General features: G+C 39.2%; 1 protein-coding gene across 1 annotated transcript; it reads right to left on the reverse strand.

Annotated features, from left to right (window-relative positions):
* Positions 1-152: 152 nt before the first annotated feature.
* LOC133886156 (protein-tyrosine-phosphatase PTP1-like) lies at positions 153-5490 on the reverse strand. Its single transcript, XM_062325893.1, has 8 exons — positions 5344-5490; positions 2581-2677; positions 2400-2482; positions 2160-2297; positions 1729-1857; positions 1264-1406; positions 1037-1178; positions 153-499 (listed from the first exon to the last, which is right to left on the reverse strand). Exons 1-8 carry the CDS (start codon positions 5488-5490, stop codon positions 428-430), a joined length of 951 nt encoding a protein of 316 aa, XP_062181877.1. The 3' UTR covers positions 153-427.
* Positions 5491-11128: the final 5638 nt, after the last annotated feature.

An 11128-nucleotide genomic window follows, 5' to 3' on the forward strand; every position in this document is an offset into this window, starting at 1 on the left:
TTTCTTCATTTCCCTCCTCTTCCACTCTTCAAGTTCACGCGATCAGATTCGCCCCTCTCAAATTCACATGATTTGAAACAGGAAGGTTCGAAATAGCAGCAGAGAATGCCCACATTTGCTTCAAACTCAAGATAGATTGCATGATGCACAGATTTGGAACAAGCTTCGTATACGTGTGAATATAGAGCAAGGTACAGTGGAGGGTACATGGAACCTTGGTGTGATCACCAACAAGATCGAAGCGATGACACTTCACGACAAGGTCACCAACAAGATCGAAGCGATGACACTTCGGATCATCAAATGGAGGGGCAACAGATGGAGGTCCATTCAGTACAGGGTACAAGGAAGTATATGTTTCTAATAAAAATATTGTGCAAGTCATATCTCAAACGTCTTTTTGAATTAAAGTTACCACAACAGGAATTCAGTGTCCCGAATTCGATACCAGCTCGGTCAGTTCATCTGCAATTGTAGAATAGCAAAACATGTATTGTTCCTGCAAATCAGAACAAGATGCCCTTAGATAGCTAGTAATGGTAGTGCCTTTGACTGAATTATTAGTATGTGGATTTTAAGGTGCTCCCATATTGTTTTGGACCATCCATCTTCAGTATTTCAATCATTGCATAACATTTCTCTAGCTAAAACAGCTTTACTAACAAGAATTTAGGATGTCCCAGCCAACACCTCGTGTCAGCAATTGCTTGCTGCTTGCTTGCTGCTTGCTTAATGCTGCCGTTACGAAGCAAAAGAAACACAAACTATCTACTGCATATGTCAATGAGCTTGCAAAACTATACCCACTCTCCTTCTAGGCGCCTCGTAGTTGTGCTTTGCGCCCCCTAATTGTTTCTCTTTTTTCTTGTTTTCCTTTCAATGGGTCTTTTGTACCTCTTTTACTCCTAGTCTAATAAAATCGGCAATCCTCGTTGCCGTCTTTTTTTTAAAAAAAACTATACCTATCATTTCAAAGCGCACTGATAGGGTCTTGTAACCGAGCTAGGAGCAGAAATAAAGAAGAAGCCAACTGTACCTCTCGTTCAACCATTCCAACACGCTGGTTTCTGAATTTTCTGACAGTTTCATCAAGATCCAAAGCAGCAAATTTACCACCCAGAATCCTCTCGATCGTATTCAAGATGGTGATACAAGTACCAGTTCTTCCGATGCCCGCGCTGCAGAAATATAACACAATAATAGTATCGTGTTTGAGCATGGGAAACGGTGCACAAGGATGAAAGGCGTTAATTTGATTCAAACCTGCCATGTACAACTATTGGATGCTCTCTTGGAATGTGACGTAATCTGTTTATAATCTGTCGAACAGTAGTACTGTTGTTTGGCACACCATGGTCGGGCCAGTCAGAGTACTGAATGTGGAGAACAGAGCGGCGTCTAATTGACTGCAAGAGAAGAATTATCAGTCTGAAGATACTTCAGTCATGTAATATATAATTCTTCAGCACAGTACTGCAACTAGTACTGTTATAATATTATGTTAGGGAGAAAGAGAATACAATTAGACAATATACATATAGGGAAAATAACAAAAGGAGGGAGACACTCGAAGATAAAATTTAGTAATGAATTGGAGGTATGGCTGCAAGATACAGAAAATGGATGATTTATAGCAGCCTGAAAGATGTTTATGGTTCTTACAAAATAAATTAGTTACAGCCAGAACAAGAAAGAAAGGCATACACAGCAGCCTTTATATATATTTACCTGAGCATTGACGTCTTTGAACCATAAACCACGCAACACTAACTGACCATCTTGTACAGTATTCCTGATCCAAACTTTAAAATTTCCATAAACTCCTTGTCCCTTGTCCAGTGGAATATACTCGTCACACTGCCATTATTTGAAATGTAAATGTACAAGTGTGTGTATACAGACTCCTCCATAGAAATGAAGTTTATACGGCAGTTACGTAGAAATGGGACATTGTCTAAGCATTTCATGACCATTTCAAACAAACAAAGAAAAAGAAGCTCATGGATAGAGATTTTAAACTATGACTGGAATTGCGCCGGTGATAATAAAATAAACCAACACTTGTAGGACAAATACATGCTGTGTAAGAAGGCTGTGGTAGAACCAAAGTAATGGAGGATAAGAGGAACCGGAAACTAGAGAGTGTTCAACGATAGCACCTTGCCAACAGCAAATGGGGTAACCATAACAATCACAGGGCAGCGATTTTCATAGACCATCTGCCAGAAATCTTCGACTGTATTGTATTGTGGACCTTGAGTGCATATGAATTTTGTTTGATCTTTACCATCAGTCTGCTAATTTTACATATGCAATAAACCCAATTAGGATTAGAAAGAAGGGAAAAATACATGCATAAAAGTAGAAGTACTAAATACTAAGGAATATGCCATTTTTACCTTTATGAGGCTTGCATTGATGTAGTTGTTGCTTGAAGTCTGATTGCGTATCGATGCCCGTATTCGTACTCTGTTTTCATCGACTACAGAAAAAGATGCCCCAAGTTAAATCAAATGCATAAATCGACGTGGATATCTTGCTGGCTAAAGACGACAGTTTATACAAGTTTGTGATGCTCACATGGCAAAAAATCTACGTGGCGGTTTCTCTCGAAATAATTAGCACGATCACGAGCAGCAGTAAACAATCTTGTGTTCAGGAGCACATCCTTTCTTGCCTGAGAAAATATCATAAAGTATGAAAGGCTTCCTGGTTCAGAGAGAGAGAGAGAGAGAGAGAGAGAGAGGGGGGGGGAGAGATCCCTTATTTGGTGTGGACAAGATAAACTTAATGGTATCCTTAATTTCAGTTCAGATTTACAAATATGTTGTATTCAAACAAGGATTCTGTAACATTACATATCTTTAATGTTATGATCAAGTGTATGAAGAGCACTGTATTCTAAAATTTCAAATGAAATTAGCTCAAATTTAAATCTTGTAGTTGTGCTCATCTCAAACTTAGTAAATTGTGCTCAAATTCAAATCTGAAATAATTGAAATCCTCCTAATTTGAATTTGGTTTTTATTTGGAGCTTCTATGTTTTTCTGTATTTTATTTGCATCTTTGTTGTGTGCTGGTTTGGCTTTGATTTAAAATCAAAGTTGAAACCTTGAATCAAATAAAGAGGAAACTAATTCCTATTTACTAAACCCCATGGGGCCGAAACCCCAAACCAAGGCAAAGGCCCAAATGATAGCCCAATAACGGTCCAGCCCGTGAACAAATTGGTGATCGGTTAATCCTTCTCCTCCTTGTATCGTTGATGCGTGGGACTACACCGTTCTATTCCTTCCTCTTCTTCCTCCCGACAGAAAGCGGGAGCATAGCACCACCGCCGTCACTCGCCTCGATCCCGCCAGGTCTCCTCTCTCCGTACTGTTCACGTCATCCCGTCGCACGCCAATGGAAGATTCCAAAAGAGTCCAAAAGACTCTTGGGAGGAAACGGAAACGCCAAGTCTCCTCCAGCGATGGATGGTGACCCATCCACCTCCTTTCCATCCTCGCCGCCGTCGTCTCTCAAGGGAGGGGCAAAACCTCACCTCCCTTTTCCTTATTCTTCAAACCTGGCCAACGCCGCCATCACGATCGAGCCAATGGGTCGACTCCAAGTGCGCATCATCATCTTTGTTCATCACTGATGTCGTTGCCGATGCCCGCATCTTGTTTCAGGGCCGAGAGAAGAAGCCAGGCGGGGATCCGACGCTTAGCCGTCAAGCATAAAATTTGAAGCTTGGATTAGGATGAGTTAATCCCACCAAGTCCACTTAATAATAGAGAAATTTTACGGTGATCCAAAATTAATATGAGCCATCTATTTTTAGAGTCCAACGATCAAAATTAGTCAGGATACTACTCATTTCTCATCGGTAGTATATGTGAGTAGTATGATAGTATTAGGATTATTTTGAGGGGAAAATATGTGGTATGAAAGTAATTAACTGCAGTTATATGTCTCTAAATAGAGTAATATTTCATTGCCGTTTTAACATTTTAATTTGCATTCGGTATGAGAGTTCATTTGCTACCCATCGGCTAGGATTAGCGATCCGACGTTTACGGTGTCAATCTTTCTATTAGCAAAAGCATGGTGGGTAATTTTAACAAAATTGCCATAATTACCAAAATATCCAATTACGTGGATCGTCGGCTTAAATTTATACTACCTCCTACATCTACGTAGTATGGACCACCGTAAAAGAGCTCTAATAATATTAAAGTAGATAGGAGACTGTTGTCTCACACTCTGTTTTAAAAGGTTTTCTTGCATAACTAAAACTTGTGATTTTCTGCAAAGAACCTAAACGGCCACATCCTTGAAACCCCTTATGTATCTATCATCTCCTTTGATGTAGCGTAGTACAATTTTTTGAGTACTTTTGTACTCATATCATACTTGTTGTTCAGACTCAGAGCTAAGCTATGACTTCAACGATGAAGAAGACGACTAGAAGATGTCGAACCGATGAAGGGTCGTGTCCTTACTCGAGTTTGACCATGCGTCGCTTACAATCTTCTACGTGCCATCATGATGTAATAAATTCGAATATTTATGTACTCACTTAACATTAAGTTATTGAAATGATATCATTTGTGACATTGGTGTACATGTTAGCCTCCTGGATTAACAATGAGGTACAAAGGGCTAGGATTTCATTGTATGGAATTTCGGGTTTTTACAGATTCTCCACCAAAGCCCCTATATATATGTAGGTCTGTGCCTTAGTGTACACGCACCAATATAATTGAGATTTAAGTTGAGAGGCTTCGGATGACACCTTATGTCTATTCCTGTGTTCTTGTTCGTATTCTAGTTGCTACATGGTCATCGCAATAACCGAATTACAACAAGAAAGACTTTCCTAATAGATTCAAAAAATTATTGATCATGTTTTAAAGACTTAGATGGAACTGTTTCTCCATTCTTGTGGGGAATTGAGATCTCTGCAAAAATGAAAGCAGACCCTAAAACTATAGGATCAAGACAATGAATCAACAGCTGCTTTACTTAATTGCTTGGAAAGAAGTACAATACAGATTAATTGCAAAAAAGAGGAATTTAGCACACCAGATTATCTTAATCCGCAACAATACCGGTTTTTTCTAAGATGATACTAGTTACAACACGAACAAACAGACAGCTTTGATATTTATACGTTAACCGAATTTTTCAAGTCCAAGCCGTCACCTTCCATGACCATTCGATATGTGTGGGTTGTTGGATTGGATGTGGACGAAAAAAAATTGAAAAACATGACTTATGCTTACGAAATAAAAAGCCATACTAACAAATAGACAATCCAAGTAAAGAATAGCTAGATGACGGAATTTAAGCTTGTACCGGGAGGGATTTGAACTCGTTGGAAATCACGTTCGGCTGCGTGAGCTTCCTCTCAAACACCTTCAGCGCAGTCGTGCAGCGCCACACCTGTTCGTTCGTGAGAGGGAGCCGTTGTAGGTTGGCAGATGGGTCTAGAGGGTCGGGCATGGTTCTTCTTTTAGAAGTCGTCTGGGAGGAGGAGGAGGAGGAGGAGGCGCCGGGGGTCGCCATGGTGAAACCGGTGCGGCGGGTTTGGAACTTGGAGTGGCAAAGTGGTTTGCTTGGGAAGGGGAGGGCGAGCGCGCTGCGAGCTTGAGCCTGCTGCTGCAATGGTGGAAGCCGCAGAGAAGAAGTGACAGTCGGTGGAAGAAGTTGGCTTTAGTTTGGGTGGGACCGGAAGCCCAGAGGAAGAACTGTTTCCAAGACGACTTGCGGTCAACAGGTCAAATTAGTCTTCTTAAATTGTTTAATTTTAATTTAACTTCTAGGAAGAAACGGTGTGTGTGCACACGGTGGTTCCATTTATTTATTTCCTTAATTTTGTCGATGGAACGAAGGGAGTATATTCCCTATAAATTTATGTTAAACTCTATTGCTGTAGGTAAAAAAAATGTCTATTACTGAAAGCTATGTCTAAAACTGGAACAAGAAAGATAAAATATACGATTTTGAAAAGTCATGCATGTTGTGGTAACTCAAATCATATGAAGTCATTTTAAAACTGTTATACCGAACATAAATAACAAGCACGACCACATATATATCACGGTGAAACAGTTCATGCATGTTGTGGTAACTCAAATCATATAAATATTTTTTCTCTTTTTTCTATTTATATATCTTTTCTTTTTGCGATGCAAACCGTGTCTATTATGGCAGTGTGTTTGCTCATACTGGTTTTAAAATGATCATATCCTTTTCATCTCAATTTTTTTTGACCGTATCCTTTTGCTCAACTGCTACACTAACACTGATCGCTAGGTCGAGTCATGCCCCATCAAACGACAAAGTCAGGCCGTGTACTATTTTATGGTCACACGGTTTTAAAATGATCATATCCTTTTCATCTAAATTTTTTTGACCGTATCTTTTTGCTCAACTGCTACACTAACACCGATCGCTAAGTCGAGTCATGCTCTATCAAACGACGAAGTTAGGCCGTGTACTATCATATATATGTTATGGTCACACGACATTTTCAAAGACAAAGGAAAACTGTAGTATGTGGATCCGCGTGTTGCCCATTTTGTTAGGTAGCAAAGTAAAATAGTTGGAGGTGGTGGTAATTGATATCTTTGTAAAATATGGGTGACGTTGTAGCTATAGAATATATGTATGACGTAATTTACCATGCTTTGCTTTCGATTTGTTGCGGGCTACTAGTTAAAATTTTGTAATAATGATGTAGACTGTATGCATCCCAGATGTAAAAAGTCGGAACGATTTTCATTTTCTAAAAAAGCAAAGTAAAACATGAATTATGATAACATGTCGCTTCTTCTTGCAAATTGCATACCAAAACAATGACTAAGGCCATTCGACGTGGGAATGAAAAAAAAATGAATAGAAAGCTCCAAGAATACTCTGTCCTGCAACTTTATTTGACATGGACAACTTCAGTTGGCTTTACCATTGGAGATGGTCTTTATCTCCTCTCGTTTGGACAGTCATGTAACTCTATTAGATCTATCTACCTATTACAAGTATCATCTCGTACTTACTATGTCCTTGTTTATGCTTGTCGTGTTAATGTAGGCATTCTGATCCAATATAAAGGGAAAAAAAAAGCATGAACATTGTTCTCAAAGAATAAAAAACATACCAACCTAGTTTGGCTGGGCCTCTGCCTACTCGAGATCGAGATAGCCTTGATAAGGCTAGTTTCGAACGTTCGGGCCAGCCCATATCTTCCTTCTTTTCTGTCCTCTTCAAGTTCGCACGATGCAAAAAGGTTCCAAAATAGCAACAACGGAACACAAATGTGCTTCAAATGCAGGTTGGTTGCTTGCTGCACGAATTGGATCGAGTTCACGACTCTCACTCTCAAATTCACATGATCTGAAACAATTCCAAAATTGCACCTGAGGGCAACCATGTTTGCTTCATATTCAGGATAGACGCATGATGCAGACTTGCACAGATTGGATCAAGCTTCAGATCAGAGAAATTTAACAAAAAATCACAACAGCAAAGTCCACAACCACAAAGACTATTCAGGTGAATATAGAACAAGGTACAATACAGGGTGCAGAACCTTGATGTATCAAACCATTCACAACAGTGTTGCCAATAAGATCCAACAATGAACTTCGGATCAGGGAATTGGGGGGGGGGGGGGGGATAGCTGACGTTCAGATACGGCAGTACATAGCATATTGCCGACATTACTCTCCCCCTACAATAAAAAACACGAAATGAGAAGAAATGTGAGGCTCCTAGATTATTGACGCAAGCAAGTATATGCTTTCCGGGGAATAAAGCCCTTTAATTCTAGAAAAAACAAGTATATGGTTTTAGCGGAGGTATTTTATGCAGGCGATATTCCAAACGAGTCCGTGCACGAAAGTTACCTCAAAAGGAATTCAGTGTCCCGAATTCGATATCAGTTCTTTCAGTTCATCCACAATCGCAGCATAGCAAAACATGTATTGCACCTCCAAAGCAGAACAAGATCCCCTTAGATAGCTGACGGTAGTGCCTTTGGCTAATCGCCTAATCCATTACTATGCGTAATGCATTACCTTTGGGCATTTTTCAATCGTTGCATAACATGCTACGATTAAAACAACTGTACTAATCAAATTCAGGTATCACAGCCTACACCTTGTGTGAGCAATTACTTGCTGCTTGATAGTTATTGCCGTTACCAAGCCCCCAAAAAATGCACTTGCTACATGAGGAAGAGGAACCTGTACATCGATGGCGCAACGTGGCTTGCAAAAACTATATATATCTTCATTTCTCTCCCCATTTTCTATTTGCAAAACTACACTCATCATATTAAAGTGCATTATAATCCTACGTGCGAATTGTATGATCCTGAGCTCCTCACAGCTGTACCATCTCACCTTCCAACAAGAACTAACTGATAGTTTAACTTGCAATATTTGGGAAAATTTCGCTCCTCCCAAATGTAAGTCCTTCATAACATGGGGATCGAGCTCTAACCAATGTCCTTTATGCTCGGCGTGCGAAGATACCAAGCATCTGTTTCTACAATGACCTAGGGCGATTAGCATTTGGCAGACACTCGGTTTTACTTTCCCTTTGGATGTTGTACACATATAACAATCATGGGACGGATTGCAAGAACTCCAGCACTCTAACGCAAAGATTCGTAGCTCTGTTCTTATTGCTGTTCTTTAGAATATTTGGAAGTGAAGGAATGCCATAGTCTTTGGGCATGACGATGAAACTTCCTCGGTTGTCACTCCGTGCTGTCATGAAGACCTTGTGCTTTGGTCACACGGATGCAACAGTCCAGTAGATCGCTCCCTCATGCTCGTGTGGGGTGCTAGGTTTTCGATTTAGCATTCATGATAGTAGTACAAACGCTTATATATGGAACTAAGATTTAGTTAGATTAAGTGTTTAAAAGATAAAAATTTATGCACAGTTTTTTATTTTATTTTACCCTCAAGTTATCTCTTATTCAAGTTAAGTGTCGCACAACTGGGTACGATAAACACCTCGAGACTTCAAAACAACCGTATTAGATCACATCTTATTAAAAAAAACTTTATTGCTCAAGATTATTCAAATTGCATAAATTATCAAGTTTTTCCCAAGATCATGTCAAGTAATGTCTTTACGACACAAAGAACACATATTCTCCCAAGGTTCTATCATAAGCTAAACATTTAACAAAGACTACAAATATAGTACAATATTCCCTAATTCACAGTCGTGAACCAAGAGGTCTAGAGTAAGATATTCATCAAACTAACCTTAACACAAGTATTGACTAAGCCAAAATAGTTACAAATATGATGATTAAGAATGTAGCATTTCATAGTCTACATAATTCATAAAATAGCTAAATTTCATCTTTAACAAAGCTAGCTTGCTTGAAATGTTTCATGTCAAATCATCGAGAAGATCTAAAATTAAAAACTTGATTCGCACAACTACTCAACTTAGTTTAAATTCAATTCTAGCAATCGAAAATACTAAAGACATATAAATTAAAACTCAACTAATATGGTTATCTTATAAGATGAGATGCAATACAAATACAACAAAAGTAAGATAGAGTATGTATAAAAGCAACTTCCTCTCATACAATGCTATAGGGATGACACAGTCTAAGCTCTCCCATCAGATAGGCAAATCTAGTTGCATCTAGAGGTTTGATAAAGATATCGGTAAGCTGATGTTAGGTCTCTACGTATCTCAAGTCAATATTTTCCTTTTCATTATAGTCTCTCAAAAAGTTGAATCTCATATATATGTGTTTTGTTCTATAGTGCTGAACTGGATTATTGGCTAAGCTTATGGCACTGGTGTTGTCACACAAAAGGGGCATACTCTTGAAGTCAAACCTAAAATCTCTCAAAGTAGCAACCGTCCACAAAATCTGAGAATAACAACTAACGATAGAAACATATTTAGCTTCAGCAGTTAACTTCATAACATTAGACTGTTTGTGAGAAAACTAACAAACAAGAGAGGTACCCAAATAATGACAAGTACCAGAGGTACTCTTCCTATAAATTCTACAACCAGCAAAATCTGTATCCGAAAAAACCTCGAAGAAAAAGCGAAGAAGATACAGGAAACCAAAGACTATACTCAAGGGTGTGTTTGAGATACCTCGTTATGCGCTTCACCGCTTGGCGGTAAGATATCCTTGGTGATGCTTGGAAGTGAGCACAAAGGTAAATTACGAAGTGGATAACGGGTCTGTCGCCATCCGATACAAGAGGGAACCAATCATGCTCCTGTACTCCCACTAGTCTACCTTCTCGCCATTTTCATGTGGATCAAGCACGGTAGAGATAGCCATCGGTATCACCAAGGGCTTCACATCGCTCATATCAAACTTCTTTATCAAATCTTTGGTGTATTTCATCTAGAAGACGAATGTACCTTGCCTGCATTGCTTGATTTGCAACCATGTGAAGAAGTAATGCTCTCCCATCATCGATATCTCAAATTCTCTGCTCATAATTTCTATAAACTTGGCTACAAGAGTATGAGAAGAGCCAAAAAAATGATATCATCCACGTATATCTGAACAAGTAGAAAATCATTACCATGTTTGAAAGTGAACAAGTTTTATCCACCGACTCCATCACATACCTATGTTATAGCAAGAATGACTTAAGCCTATCATACCAAGCCTAGATGTTTGCTTAGGCACATACAAAGCCTTTTGAAGCTTGCATACTCAATGAGAGTATTTAGGTTGCTCGAAATCTAGGGGTTGCTTGACATAGATCTTCCTCTATGAACCTATTTAGGAAAGCACTTTTGACATCTATTTGGTACAACTTGAAACCCTGGGATGCCATAAAGGCAAGGGGATCCTAATGGCTTCTAGTGTAGCTACTGGGGCAAAGGTTTCTCTAAAGTCTATTCCCTTTATTTGAGTGAAACCCTAGGCCACAAATCTAGCTTTATTTCTCACTACAGACCCATCCTCCATATTCTTGTTTTTTAAAACCCATCTGGTGCCTATAGTATGAACATTTGGGGGGTGGCTCTACAATGACCCAAACTTAGTTTCTCTCAAAATTTTCTAACTCTTTATGCATGTCATTGACACAATTTGAACCAAAAAGAGTGTGTCCAACATCGCGAGGCT

This window comes from Phragmites australis, chromosome 12, assembly GCF_958298935.1.
Source record: "Phragmites australis chromosome 12, lpPhrAust1.1, whole genome shotgun sequence".
NCBI lineage: Eukaryota > Viridiplantae > Streptophyta > Magnoliopsida > Poales > Poaceae > Phragmites > Phragmites australis.